The 15,735-nt window shown below is 38.2% G+C and overlaps 2 protein-coding genes across 3 annotated transcripts; both read right to left on the reverse strand.

The window, feature by feature from the left end:
* Positions 1-665: 665 nt before the first annotated feature.
* Positions 666-9,569, reverse strand: LOC131314617 (zinc transporter ZTP29). 2 transcript variants are annotated; one of them, XR_009196462.1, is made up of 13 exons: positions 9,172-9,569; positions 6,840-6,898; positions 6,505-6,597; positions 6,323-6,412; positions 5,701-5,782; positions 5,228-5,283; positions 4,288-4,344; positions 3,407-3,447; positions 2,453-2,520; positions 1,693-1,749; positions 1,485-1,602; positions 950-1,055; positions 666-912 (listed from the first exon to the last, which is right to left on the reverse strand). XR_009196462.1 is itself a non-coding variant. In XM_058343397.1 (12 exons), the coding sequence occupies exons 1-12, from the start codon at positions 9,233-9,235 to the stop codon at positions 1,010-1,012; spliced, it is 831 nt and encodes a 276-aa protein (XP_058199380.1). In that variant the 5' UTR covers positions 9,236-9,568; the 3' UTR covers positions 666-1,009. The 2 variants fall into 2 exon arrangements, 1 of the variants encoding a protein (XP_058199380.1); XM_058343397.1 differs by having other exon boundaries at positions 666-1,055; positions 9,172-9,568.
* Positions 9,570-14,518: 4,949 nt separating this feature from the next.
* LOC131314618 (cytochrome c-type biogenesis protein CcmE homolog, mitochondrial) lies at positions 14,519-15,735 on the reverse strand. Its single transcript, XM_058343398.1, has one exon. It carries the CDS (start codon positions 15,588-15,590, stop codon positions 14,790-14,792), a length of 801 nt encoding a protein of 266 aa, XP_058199381.1. The 5' UTR covers positions 15,591-15,735; the 3' UTR covers positions 14,519-14,789.

Consider the following 15,735-nt stretch of genomic DNA (forward strand, 5'->3'; position numbering starts at 1 on the left):
TAGAGACGCTCTTTAATTCGTTACTCGTGTTTCTCAAATGGCTTTGTATTTCCAAGGAATTAGGCTGACATTCCCTATGGAAGCCAGAAAAACAGGAGTCCAACATTCACTTATGACAGTAAATGATGAGAATCCATTTCCATTCTTCTTTTGCTTAGAAAAAGAGTGGAGAAGGGGCGGCCAAGAGACTAATTGCCCTTGGGTTCAACTGCCCCGCCGATGGCTAGTGATTCATAGCCGAGCCAACAGGCTTCCTATGGAAGGAGGGAGCCTCGTCCGCAAACTTTGAACCTGTAAACTCCTGTACCCAAGCCCTTTTTGGGAGTGAGCTATTTCCATTCCATTGCTTGAACTTCTATAAGTTTAGTCCAAGTCAAGGCAATAACATGCACATCGATACGGATGGATAAGATTACAATAATTTAAAACCTAAACTCGCTTTTTGCAAAACGGGTTTCCACGATCTCGAGTATTGCGAGAACCCCAGTGCATGTTTGGATCTTGGATTTGTGGGTGGACTTACACTTCACCATCCTCTCAAGTTTACCTTCATCTTAAATCATTCCCCTCTATATGTCCATTCACTAATTCATGATTCGCTGTGTTGAAAATAAACCACATTAAAGAACTGAGCAACAAACATGCAACGGAATGAGCACATAAAGGAGTCATAAAACCCTAATCGTTAGGGAAGACTGTATCACCATTAATTCCTCAAAAGATCTCTTGTCATTTGTCCCTCTGATATGATTCGCTTTATAGATAAACCATAGACAAAACAAAAAATGAAAGTAAAAATTGAAAACACAGAAGGTTTTTTTTTACAAGTTTTATTTTAAAGTTCAAGTAGCAGCACATCTTTGTTATGAACACATTGACAAGTTTAATGGGAGCCGAAAGTCATTTGGGAACCTGTTGTCAACGCCTATTGAGGAACAAATGTGGGAACCTGTTGTCATTTGAACCTGGAATCTACAACATTTTTGAATGGGTACAAGTGCGCCCACAGCTACAAGCTCATATCCTCAGGTAAGCTGATTTGAAGAAAATATAGGCTGCAAGACACAAAGGAATATGAATTCGAAAAGGCAGACAGTATGTGATTCCAGAAGGACAAAGCAGCAAAACATGAACAAATTAAGGGAGAGAATTTCAAAAAAAAAAAAAAAACTAACAGGCCGATTGCACATAACCAAACCAAATCAATAGCTTGTGTAGGTTTTCTTGATACACTTCAATTGGCTCGGTTTCATTTTATATAAACAACTGGTTTTCTGGTCCTCTCCCGGTTTGCAAATTTTAAAGGACCAAATTGTACCTTCTTAAATGCGTACAACATATACACTATACATCCAAAACTCCCTAGAGACACTTCTATTCCTTCTAAGAATGCATCTTCAGAAATGATGCAGAGAGACGACAGGTACAACTACTTTGAAAAGTTGTTAACTTAAATTTCTAAAATGGCCTGGAAGCTGAATTACCTTGCAGACATGAAAGCCATTCCACAAAACACAGCCTTTATAGCTTGTTTCTGCCCCGCATAGTCAAATGCCAATGGCAACATTTCATGTAAGGTTAGGAAAGCCATCACTCCACCAACTGAATAAACAAACATTACCCACAACTTAATAAATTTTGATTCAATAAATAGATAAAGTCACTCAAGGACTTCTGGAAACAACACCGAACCTGATCCAAGCAGGCCCTCGAGAATTTCAGGACTTAAGCTGCTTGGGAATAGATAAGCTGCAATGGAACAGAAGCCATTTTAACAGATTTATTTACAGTTATTTGATAAGCAAACGAAAGACATTTTATACTGCAAGAGAGTAATAATCCAAGGTGTTAAAATTAAAAATTTGCAACACAATAAAACATCAGGGTTGAACGCAACTATTCATTTTGGTTGTTTTGGGTTAGTATCGTCGGTAAGCCCAATATAGACAGTTCTTCAAGGGATTGTAAACCGCAGGTCAGAAGGAGTATGCCTCAGAGTGTTCAAAGAAAAAAACCCCACAAAATCACCAATTGAAGGGTGAATCCTGTAGGCTCGTACATTTCCTCACAGTTCAATAGAGGCTAATACAAGGCAAACCCGATTTTCAGTTTGTATTCCTCATTCAGATAAAATAAAAAAAATAAAAAAAGGGGGGGGGGGGGGGGGGGGGGGGTGAAGAAATGAGGCTTCTGCTCGAGATAATGTTTTCTATCTCTTAGAAAACAGAAGGGAAAACATGGTGGACAACTAAATACCAAAACATGGTGGACTTGGTGCTTAACTTGTGAGGACCAAGTCAACAAGGGTCAAAACCAACTACAACAAGCGTCAGGACCAAGTCACACCAAGTTTTGTAAATTAGTTTGAGTAGATGCCTTGTTTTGGTAATTTTCCGAAAATAGAAGCTTTGGCAGCAAATTCAGAACATATGGAGACAATCAAAGGACCTACCCACAAGAATTACTCCCAGGGGTTCAGCCAGTCCAGAAAGTGTTGCCAGTTTGAACGCCGTCCATTTACTGAGATATGTATACAACCAGACAAATTGCAAACATATCATATAGTACTTCAAACTTTGTTGTTTAATGTTAGATCATTAAACAAATATAGAAGCACATTATCTTCAACTACCTAAACAAAAATGATCAAGCAAGCAGGTAAACTTATCACTGAGACGCCAACTTATGTGTAAAAGCAATAATTGGGAATTAAACTGGCATGGCCTAACTCTGTTTAGGCCTGAAGGGTCTTTTGGTAGTGTGTAAGGTCCCCTTTCTGGACTTGGTCGTATGTTTGTTTGAGCTTTTAAAAGAAAGGTACCTTTACCGGGAAAAAAAGAGGCAGAAATCGTAATCCCAATGTCTAATGCATAATTGAAAATGCAATCCCAAGCCAGACCCTGACGCTTTGTAGAAGTTTTTTTTGAAAGGCAAAAAATTTATTAATCTTTGGAAACAAATTACAAAGATTAAAGGGATCCAAGACAGCTTCAAGCTAGAGAAGAGAAAACCCACGAGGGGAAACAACAGCTCCAACAATCACAAGCCAACTCAGACCCAAGGTGAGAGAATAACAAACCAAGGTTGGCAAGGAACCCCACATAGGTTGCCAGTGCATCAGAGGCATTATAAATGTCAGGTCAATGTATTCCTACATCTTCACGTTGAGTTCCTTATTCATGTCTTCTGCATATATGAGATGGACAAATGGTCTTCGTAGAACTAGATGAAGGAAAAATATATAGCTACAGGTCTTTCGAATTAAATTCATACTTTTGCTTTGCAACAAAAAGCAAATGTCCAAAAAAACATAGAAGAATAACAGGACATCTACATAGCTTTTCTTGCTAAATACCACCAAAACTTCAGAAAAATTGAAGCAAAGGTGCCCCAAATAATCACTTACCTCTGTGTTGCAAAATAAACAGGAAGTGCAACAGCAACACCCTGTACATTAGGAAGTTGAGATTAGAACTCTGAGAGAGACAGAGAGAGTGAGAGAGAAAGGTATTATTACTGTGACAGGCCCCGGTTGGGGGAGTCAATGCGTGGAAAACGTTGGGAATGTCTCACATTACAGAAAAGAAGCCCTATGAGCAATATATACGCTAAACTCAATATGAGTTTTAGGAGTGGGGGTGTCCACGTGTTAGCCTCCCTACCTTAAATGATAGGATACAGGGATCGGTACCAAAAGTGGCGTACAAAGATGTGGACACTCCTTGAACATTTGAACATATAGTGCCATGTGTAATATGACATATTATGCTGTTATTAGTTACAAAAAAATTTGAAATTAAATTGGATAATGGAAAGGACAAAAAAAGGACAATATCTCTCTCCCATCCGCGTAAGAGGTAATAAATGTGAGATTTTTTTCCACACATCAGAGGATCCAAGTGTCAAATGTGGACACGAGTTTGGACACGTACCATACCCTAGCCTGAACTCCATTCAGTATGACACGGGATTGCATTAATAGAATAGTCCCCGAGGACACATTTGTTTACCAAAGGTTTTGTAATTCATTGGGCTGATAGTATTGGGATTTACTAATACCACATTCCCTCGGTACCATACATCCCAGGTTATTGTGGACAGATATTTAATCCTGACCACAAAAGGTTCAACTAAACACATGATATGTAATCCCCTGGGATATGTAGTCTCCATTGTCCGATATAACCCTCAAATCCAGACAAACAAAAGGCCCTTCGAGCAATCAAAAGTTAGCTGATTAGTAGCAGAACCCAGTCAAAAGCATCATGGTGTTCGAGTATATTATACCTCTGGGATGTTGTGCAAAGCAATAGCCAGGGCCAAGTTCACACCAACTCGAAGACCCTATCAGAAGATGCATGAAAACAAGCAACAGCTCAGCAAGATGTAAGACACTATCAGACTTACAATAATTTTACAACCAACAGATTATTGTCATCATTAAGCAATTGTACTACCAACAGTTTGCATCTACCCAACTATCACAACACTTTTACTCTTTCTTTTTTTCTTTTTTTTTTTGGTTGAGAAAATCCAGTTAATTTAAGCCAAAAACGGAAATATTCTTCACTAGTCGAACAAAAATGCAACCACAATAAACCAATGGTCACTTGGACTTTCACTGCTAAGACAGCCAGTAATGTCTATTTGATGAACAATGCAGGAAGAAATTAAGAACCAGTCCATCAGGCTTGGCTATCGCAAATGCACCTCGTTCCACATTTCATGTTGAAATTAGATGTCAAACATAAGTAGCCAAATCAGTGTACATTGCAAATCCAGACACCACATTCCCACACAAGTACAATTTCCATAAAAGCAAACAAGCTGACAAAAGAATACTTAACACTTTTTTTTTTTGGTCAAACGGAAACTAATACTTAATACTTGTGAAGACAATATAGAGACCAATAAAAGCATGTCTAAAAGTGAACAATTGTCAAAACAATCCTCCCATCAAACCTCCTTTAATCTGAAAGAGTAAATTATTTTTGGATGGTTATCATACCCTTACCAGGGCACGTTCAACTTTCAATTCAGAAACAAGGGAATCATATCTGGAATACATCATGGAAATCTCTTACGAAAGAAACTACATGTCTATTCTTATCTAATTCAAGACAAACATCCATCAGTCACTACAATGAAAATAATACAGCACCTCTGACCCTCTAATTCTCCAAATAAGTAATTGTATCCAGAATCTATACAAAAATACTGGAGGTACCTTCATAGATCCAAGAAACACAGCCATTCCTTCTGGAAAATTGTGCAAGCTTATGCCTGCAATGCATAGAAAGGTTTCCTGTTAAAGAAGACCACCAATCAATTTGCTCACACATAGATACAATAGCACCTCCCAAGGTAGTATATCAGCCGAGGGGCATCTCCTCTCATTGCCCAGTTGGTATAAGTTGCATGCTTTAGCAAGCAATGTAATTTTGAGAATTTGGAGCACAGATATTAATTCTATCTTGATTCTAGCGTGAAAGCTCTTCTGTTTAAAGAGGAATAAGCACAGACACTCCCAAAATGCTCTCTTTCCTATGTTTGAGCATGATCATCCATCCAAAACCGGGTATGCACTCACTTAAACCAAACGTTCCACACATTGTGCGGGAAAAAATATTACTTCAAAGCTATAACATTTTAAACAACATTCTAGAGGGAAGGTAAACAAATTAAAAAGTGTAGTCAGACCTATTGCTGTGATGATTCCACTAAATAGCACTTGGCGGCGATGCTTTTTCATGATGTCCTTGCCCCCTTCATCCCCATTCTTCTGTTGTTAGCAGAATGCCAATAAATATTTTATGTATTTATGCCAATAGAAGTATCCAATATAATTGTTAAATCGAGATTGGAGTCCAGCATTAAAAATCTTTCATGAACTTTGAATGACAATTCACAGAATATTCGAACAAATTTTCAGATTACGAGTACACTTGTAGACATTTTCAGATCAAGGGAACAGGACAAAAAATCATAGACATTTTCAACTTAAGAACACATATGGAAGCGCAGATAATCACAAGAGGAAATGATATGATCACAGATTCACAGTCTTGAAGTAAGCATTTACCACACGAAAAACTTACAAGTGTTAAGCACTTGAGAAAATTTCACCAACGTCATATTTAACAAAAACAAATAATTTCATCCACGAACTAAAACATTGAGTTTCTGGTCTCTTAAACAAGAGAATCATGGATCTTCCATACTCTATGAAAGGATATATCATGAGATTCTAGTAACCCAATACCAATATGCATATTGATGACTAAATAAACGACATGCTTTTGCTTGGAGAAATAAGTTCAACCTTTTTACTTTTTCCATCTGGAATGGGAGCAAGAGTCGGTTCTGGGATGAAATTGGCAACAATAGCAAAGAAAATGACCCCTGCAAAGAACTGTGCTGCCAATTAACTGGCAATAAACAAAAAAACAAGAAGAAAAAGAAATATACATTACATTCGAAACAATTGTGAACGAGATAGCTTACCCACAAGTTCCCTTTCAAGAACCCAACGGCGTTAATAGCATTATGCGCCAAATCAAAGAAAGATATGCTCAGCATAAGACCTGCAGCAAAACCCTTCATGGAGGAAAGATAACAATTTAGACAATCTTTGTAAATGACTAAATCAGCTTAGACAATGCATAAGTCAGTTTAGACAATGTTAGTTGGACGTAAACCTAAAATCTGCGTCTTTTAAGAATTCACAGAGTTATGGTAATTTTCAAATAAAATTGAATCCGGCTGCATAACTGACTTGCATTCTTGGAATAACAACAATCCTATGCCTTGAAATGCACAGTAAGATCCTCAAGCAATACCTGTAGAAGCCCAAGCATCTTCAAATTAGGAGCTTGATTAAGAACCACAAAAAGTGCACCTGTTCCAAATACAGCCTGCATAATTAGATTCTAGAACCAGAACAAATAGTGGATTTTTTCATGTATTATCAAATCATTGAAGCCATGAAACTATCAAATCATTGAAGCCATGAAACAACCAGAAATCAGAACTCATAGAAAAAAGTCTAAAAAAACTCCATAGCATGAAAAGCTGCAACTCCAAAAAATCTGCGACTTAAAAGTATTCACTGCTGCTATTTATCTATTTAGGAAACTATGTTACAGAAAACAAATAATAAGATTGTTGACGCTACATTTTGTGTGGGTGGAGAGGGATGTAGTCTTGTAGGCATGACCTATGGGATGGTCAATACAATACATGCCAATGATAACGGCCTTACAAACAAGTGCATAAAAGTTAACAAGAACTTGCCTAGCAAAAGCTAGTCTTTAGGATTCCATGTATCCACCCAACATACTTGCCAAATGCATGCATCTTCATACTCCAATTAAGCTCTAAATAAGTTGTATCTAGTTTTTCTTTCCTCATCGGCAGCAAATAAGATATTGAGGAGAATAGAAAAGGGCACAACAAGAAAGAAAGAGCTTATCTAGTTTTTAAACTTTCTAGATCATTTTTTTTGTTTTGATAACCGGATGTCTAGGCCAGCTTGCGCACACCTAGATCAAAATGTTTTGAAAGCTACCTACATAAGAACTTCTCAGGACTCAAAAGAAGGGATAAAAACTAATCAACTTCCCAAAACTATCAAGCAAGCTTATGGAACGAACCCAAAACTATCAAGCAGAAAACAAGAATCTAGTCCAAAGAATGCACTAAAGTTTTGAGAATCCTACGGCTCACGATTCACACAGTTTCAGGAGAGAAGTATTGAAAACCTGAAACAAAAAAAAACTTCCAAACCAGCAATAACCTATTCCAACAAATAATGCAATGGACTCTAATTAAGTTGAATCACAAAGAAATTAAGCTGCAAACATCATTCATTTTTTTCCACGCCGTATAACAGGTAATGATAACTCTTAAAGCTAGTGGGTATTCTAAAACTCGTGATTACATACTGTAGAACTCTTAATTTTGCCCAAGTACAATTAGAAGCCACTTAAAATTGGAACCTTCAGATTCTTAATAAATTACATTACCAATAAAATAAGGCAGACACAATAGCACTTCATCAACATCTCTACACCCGTATTCTAGAAACATGTCTTCTTTCTTATAGGACAAACATTCTAGAAATATATCACATACATCAAAGGTTGCATCTAAGAGCATGAGGCATCGATGCTTGGAAGTCAGAAGTCGCAAGCGAATTGGACCAAATCGATATCGGGAATTCGATAAAAGTACAAAAGCTCTGAATAGATATCGGACCGAAAACCTAACATAACAACTTTTACAAATGTAAAGCAACTGATTACCTTCAGAGAAAACTTAGTACTAATTACTAATAGCAACTCATTGTAATCACCAATTATTGGTAAATGAATCACCAATAATTAGTTATGAACCACCAATGGTAGACATTATATTATCACAGAAGATGGATGGTAAACAAAATGCTTGGAATACTCAATAAAAATTTAATGAATCAGATTCTTATGCAATTCAGCTATCGTTGGACTTAACTTCTGTAATGGGTCCAACAACAACAAAAAACTATGACTTCAAACCCAAAGTTTACAAGAACCCAGAAAAGAAACTGATTAACTTAAAGTAACCCACCACAAAACAATCAAGAAACAAACCGTGAAATAACGAAAGACTGACAAACAATACAAGGGTCAAAATTTGAAACCAAAACTTTTTTTTTCTTTTTGTCAATCGCTAAAGATTATTATTGCTCAAAATCACAAAGGAACATCCATACTAACTTCCCTAATCACCCAACTCAGAAAGTCTCCGGTCCAGGCAAGAGGGAAACTAGATAATTGGGCATACTTGGCTATTGAATGAGCCACCCTATTACAAGTACGAGGAACAAAATTAAACGAAACATTCTGAAAACAACTAAGCAAAACAATTGTGTCGCCGATAATGAGTCCAACAACAAAAGCAACAAACAAAAAAACTATGACTTAGAAGTTAGAACCAAAATTAACAGCAACCCAGAAAAGAAACTGACCAACTTAAAATAACCCACCACAAAACAATCAAGAAACAACAAATAAACCACCAAATAATGGAAGACTGACAAACAACACAAGAGTTGACATTTGAAAGTAAACCCTCGTCGAATTTGACTGCTATAATTCTGATTCATAACTAATGGGGTTGAAATTCACTCACCTATGGATGTACTCAAGCCACCAACGAGTGAGAGAGCAAGTGCAACCAAGACCTGAGAATCCATGAATCCTCTCTGTTCCAAATATCTTAAAAGCTGTTAAGTCTAATTTGTTCCAAAGGATAGATTTGGAAAAGGAACAAACTTGGGTCTTAGTGATTCAAATCCATAACGTTCAAATCGGGGCAATTGTATGGTGGGTCACAACACAATGATGATGGGTATGTATAAAACGGCTGTAAATTTATAGGAAGGATTTGAGAGAGGGAAAGTAGGGAGAGAGAATATCGGACTGTGGAAGAAAGAGATGGTTTAACGGAGTGGTCCAAGCAAACGTTAAAAAGCTGCGATTTGTAACAGTTCACCCTTTTCAGTTTTCGCTATAAAATTCCTTTTTAGGTGAAAGAAAATGGGAAGGATGTACATATCCCTCACCTCCGTCGAAAAGTATTGGGCCTATTGGCCCCTCACATGACGCAGGATTTATTTCGAAAATTTATGTGTCTCTGTCAACGACTTTTGTTATTAAATTTAAAATATATAAAAAAATTACACAATTTATCGACCGTAAAGCCGCTTGACATAGAGATAAAGAATTTTCAGGAGTCAAATCCCCCCAAAAATTTTGTTCACTGGTGCAGGTGCGTTTGGAGTATAACATGAAAAAGGCCATTCCCAGGCCCCTCCTGAAATTATTAATATCTTAAACATTCTTTTCACAAGATTTTGTTCTTTATTAGATCTTCAATCATACTAAAAATAACATCTAAAACAATATTTTTAAAAACATTGTAGTAGGAGTACCAGTCATAGAATTGATATCCAAAAGAATATTTTTACATATAAGCTAATGGACAGAAACTTTTACTCTCATTATAAGATTTTTATTTTTTTGGTTATCAACTTCAATGCAGTAGAATTTTTTTTCCACATTTTTAAAAGCAATAAGAAAGAAACTGAAGAAGTAATCTTGTTCTTATTCTTGAACAATATTACTGCACTATGTTTTGGATTGATTGAAAGGTTCTAACGTGTTTTGGAAACTAGTTTTGATTTAAACTTTTCCGTCGTTGAAATTCCAACTCAGAATAACTAAAAAATCGTCATTTTATGGGTGTAAAAAATACTAGAAAGATCCCGACTAGGAAGTTCAATTGGAAATGATTTCAGAATTGCAATGTAAAAAAATGATAGGAATTCTAGGTTTTTGGAAACTCTCATCTTCGAAATGACGAAGGCTATCTTCATTTGGAAAGAAATCTTCAATGCAACGGTTATTTTGTAACGTTTCTTTCACATGGTTGGGGGGCCTATATTTGGACTTGTATTTGCAGGTTAAAAGAAAGAAGAAAGAAAACGAAAGGAGCAAAGCTAACAGTTGTTTCTTATTTTCCTAAATTTGGATAGGAGTGTGGAGGAATATGGGCATGAGCATCTCTCAAATCCTTGAGAATCCAATCCTGCCATGTACTATGGTAGGAGAGTCCCTTTGTACAGAGACCCATATGATTAAACCTTGCATTCACCGATCCCATTAATTTAAATTTTGTATGAATATTATACTCATTGAGGTGTGTACATTGAATGTCTTAGATCAACAAAATCGGAGCAATTGACCCCGGCCTGGGCTGGCAAGATAGAGAAGAGGAGTGAATGTGAAATCTATTTATCCTCACATGAGGAGATCGCATGGAAATATCCTACTCCGTAATTCAAACAGAAAGCTATTGGTTCAAGCTTGACTCCGATTCATGTGCTATCAATTGTTTGTATAGTGCCAAAAGCTCAGAAGTGGCATCTTTACCTTATGCTAGGGCTGCCCAGCGGATGCTTTTGGGCAGTCCGGTTCAATTTCAAAACCGAACCACTCACCGCGGTTTGTCATTTTCTCCATCCGCCTTATTTATGCTAAAATGATTGTTTAGAAGGCTTATGCCAAATAATCATTTTCCTCAATTGTACGACTTTCACCCAATTTTTCCATTTCCTCTCACGGTAAAGCCCTCCACATGCAAATCCCTAATCCACAATGCAATAAAAGACACCTCCATAGAGAGATGGCGACTGGCATACGATCTTGCACCACTAAAGCTGCAGTACTATTTGCTTTCCATTTTCAGATGGCAAGTAAATATTGGAAACTGAAGGTGGGGGATGGCATCTAGGCCTAAACTGAAAGGCCAAAGTTTTTTCACCGCCTGACATATTCCCAACTCCAACCAATTAGGGACAGAGGACATGATCACCCTATTTCCCAAACAAACAGCAAATCAAGGAAAAGCAAAATAGAAAAGAGCAACGCTACGTGGACAGATTTATGTGTACAAAGACTTACACAAATCTGTCCGTAATCATTCAATGCATGTGGATACATCGCCTCGTCTTTTAAGCTTTGTACCCCACCATCAATTTGCAGTCGTCCCCCCATGTAGAACATCTCCGAGTATGGAACAAGAAGTGGGAGGAAAAATGTTTTAACTTGTAAGGCAGTACTAACCAAGAACAATTGATCCAATAGTTAACAAATTCCTAGATCAATAAAAGTACAGTACAAAGTTACAATCACCTTAATTATCTACCTCTTCTTCCCCAGAAGAATGGTAGTGTGATCCTTAGGAGGACACCTCAAATTGATTCAAGCAACAAAAGACAAACCCGCAGTATGATCAAAAGCCAAGAGGGCGTCGAAAATAACACTTCATACATTTACTAGGGATGCAACATGCGTAACAATTTAACATCAGTTGCTAACATAAACATTCTTAAAAACACGTCCAAATTGGCTTTGACATTGACCAACTGATTCTGCTTCTAATTAGCATAACAATAGGCTTGTACACGAATAGGATGGAGGAAGGTAGAATAAGTGAGGGTCCTGAGGAAGCAATATTGGGAGTTCGACAAAAGGACAACTGATTGTCGGAAATGTAAAAAATGCTTCTAAAGTTATGCATCCCTTTCTCCTCTACAAATACCACACACAAAAAATATTCTCTCTCTGATTCTATCTTTATATACACAGCTGCGTTCTTGTCACATCACTATCCTAATTGTAAGAATTCACCATCTTTCTTGTGCATGTCAATCCCATATGTCTCAAATACTGCCGGTCTCTTGGGCAAAAAGGAATCACGCAACTCAGAGAAGCAAAAGCAATAGAAAAAACTCAGGAATAAAAAAGGACCTTATTCCTGACTATAACAACAACAGGTGAGGTGAGTCAAGCAGTTGGTTGTGTTGGTGCAAGGATTTAAAAAATATGTTCAGAATGTGAGCTTTGAGCTGTACCAGTTAAAATAAAAGCATAGCTATATGGTAATGCGGTCAAGCTTGGCTTGTATAGCCAAACATAAGTACTGGATTCATTTTAAGCCCATACACAACATAAAGGCTGGGAGTTTTCCCAGTAAAGTTAGTTTTCCCACTTTGGGAAACCTATATAAGCACCTTATGATCCTAGCCACTTTCAACTCTAACAAGCAAACAAATAAGCAGGACATCTTACACCCATTCACATCAGTCTTCATTGAGACTATTAAGGAACAAAATTACTGCAGAACTCAACCAAGCTGATACATGGCCACAATCTGATATGCTTTTGCTTTTAAGCAAAGAATGAAGACAGTGAGCAAAAGGGAGACGCATGCTCATTGACGAATTCACATAAGTTGATGCAATGAAAGGATTAAAACAAAGTGCACACGAACGAAAACTATAAGAACTGTAATCCAAACACAAAGCTTCCACACCAAGGGCTGAATTCTAGTTTTTTCATATGTTTCTATGAACATTGATGTACACACCGGCACTTAATATGTGCCAAAAAGGAAGGATTACACCGATTTTTTTTTGTCCCTCCATAGAAGTAATTAGAATGATTGTGTGTGACAAAAGTAACATCTGCAAACCATCCGGTTACAAAGCAAACAAATAGTGAGCTAAACACTATTAGTCATTCATACACTGTTAAGGTTCTATTCAACAGAAGGTGCGACTTGACAAGAGGGGACTTGCTAGTTTTTTTTTCTTTTAAAACCAAAATTCGGACTTCAATAATTACCAACAAAGAATGTTTCAAAGACTAGAGTCTATCTGCATCACATGACATTAGATCATCATCCCTGCTAAAAATTCGAAACTAACATCAAAGTGAATTAATGTTGGCAGTTCATGCCGCCAACTTTTAGATTCTGATGTGTGTAGCCTTTTGCAGAAGCTCTTGTATCTACTCTAGTTGATGGTTTAAAATGAAGGTATGACAGAACCTAACCTAGTTGTTCTAGGACTCTCAGGAACATGATGTGTTGAACATTGCTCTACCTGTATTATGTTTACGAATTAGATAAATGCTTAGGACTATTAGGTTACTACACAAGGGTATTGGATGTAAAGACGCAAATCAGGTGGGCGGGAGTTACCCGCTATGTCAACTTAGGCAAGGTTACTATGGGATGAGGGTCTGCAGTAAATGGCTTTAAGCTAATAGCACCTTAACTTGTAGCTTAACTCCTACGGAAGTATTGCTTTGCTACTTAATATCTCAGAAATACTCCCCAGTCCAACCAACTCTCGTAAAAGTTCCCGGTAGTTCATTAATCTTAACGTAAACTAGAGTCACCCAAGGTACAGTAATATTTTGACATTAATTGCCCCAGATTTTTCATTTCAGGTGTAAAGACGATTCCAGTGATTGTTAAACAAGTGAATACACTATTAATAAATGCATGTTAAACCATAACTTCATCTTCAAACCCCCGGCAGACCCAGAGGCAATGCAGATTGACTGTTCTACTTTCCGTTCTTATTAGCCTCTGGGGACTATTTTTGACTCAAGTGATACCATGGCCTCAAGTGGTACCATGGCATAAATAAGTTCCTAAACAAAGCTGACAGACCAGATTCTACCGAAGAACATCCCTTGGCTCAACCTTTAACCTATAAGGTAGTTACAACTTACAACTTACATTTTTGAAAGAACATTCTGCAATAATCATTGAAGACATTTCACCAAGTATGTTCATTAGGTCCCATCACGTATAAACACACACAATCACAAGAAACTTCCCTCAAAGCACAGTACAGGATCTCACAAGATCCCAACCACTCCGCGGAGGCAAAGAAAACAGTAATGATTCATGACAGGCATTTGATTATTATTGCATCGCAACTCAATGACCAACTATCCATGCAGGAAACACAAGAACGTGCAGAGAAACAATACTGTCTGCACTACAACAGCACAATTGAACTGAGAAAGCAAACAAAGACATGAAAAACTTTTTACATTATCTCTCACAACATTCCTATCAATACATGAAACTGCAGTGCGTATGAAACCGGCAACCCAAGTTCCACAATATTCATTCAATGAATGAAAGGCATTTATTCACTATTCCATTCAAATCCAAGCATGAACCCCACATACCCATGGGCACAATACAATTGAATAATTAGAAACAATATCATTGTGCTACAACAGAAAATTGGAAACCAAAAGGCCTCGATCAATTTTAACTATCCCTCCAATCACAAAACTTTTTTTTGAAACACAAAACAAGTATAGTTATCAAGTAATTCAATAATAAGATCAAAATCTGTATCATACCCGTTAAATGCTAATCTACGCGCTCTTTCCTCTCCTCTCCTCCTCCTCCCCCCCTCCTTCTCCTGCCTCGATCTTCTTCTTATTCTTCTCAATTGCCTCAGCCACCTCCCTCGGCATATACTTCTCATCATGCTTCGCCAACACCTCCGTGGCCGAGAAATAACACTCCCCACCCCTAGCCTTCCCCGAAACACTCACAATCTTCGCCGACACCCCCGTCTCTTTCCTAACCACATCCTCCATCGGCTTCACAAACCCCTCCACTACCACAGAATGCCCTTCCCTAAACAAATCGGGCAAACTGCCCTCGTACCGAACCAGAATGTCCGTGATCAAATCGGTCACGACGAATTCCATCTCAGAGGAATTCGCCGGGTGGTTCACGCTCCCCTCGAGGACGAGGCCGCCGAGGCGGAATTTGTTCTTGCTAGGGTTTGAATTGTACTTGGTGAGCGCGTCGGTTGGGGTGACGTAGAAAACCAATTGGTCTTGGAAGTTGTTCAGGACGATGACGATGAAGCCGGCGATGCAGCTGAAGGTTAGGGCGTAGGTCCAGAGGCGGCGGGTCTGCATCTGCCGGGCACGTGCGCCGATGTCGACGCGGGGGGGGCGGGTAGGGACGCGACGGACGGTGGAGAAGAAGCGGAGGTGGGGAGGGAGAGAGATCGAAGGTTGAGATTCGAGGAGGTGGATTAGGAATGGTGATTTGGAGAGGGTGGAGATTTGGTGGTGGTGGTGGTGGTGGAGGGAGGGTTTGGAGAGGATGGTAGGGCGGAGGAGACGAGAAGCTAGGCGAGAACTGAGCCTAAAGGCCATGTGATTTTCTCAGAGTAAAATTAGGGTTTGGGGTTTATTACGGAAGGATGGGTAGAAGAGTTTAAGATTGAAGAAGAAGAAGAAGAACACGTGGTAAAATAGGGAAGTGATGGACGACTCGTGAAATTAGTACTACTACTATTAT

The sequence above is a fragment of the Rhododendron vialii genome, chromosome 13a (genome assembly GCF_030253575.1).
Source record: "Rhododendron vialii isolate Sample 1 chromosome 13a, ASM3025357v1".
NCBI classification, from domain to species: domain Eukaryota; kingdom Viridiplantae; phylum Streptophyta; class Magnoliopsida; order Ericales; family Ericaceae; genus Rhododendron; species Rhododendron vialii.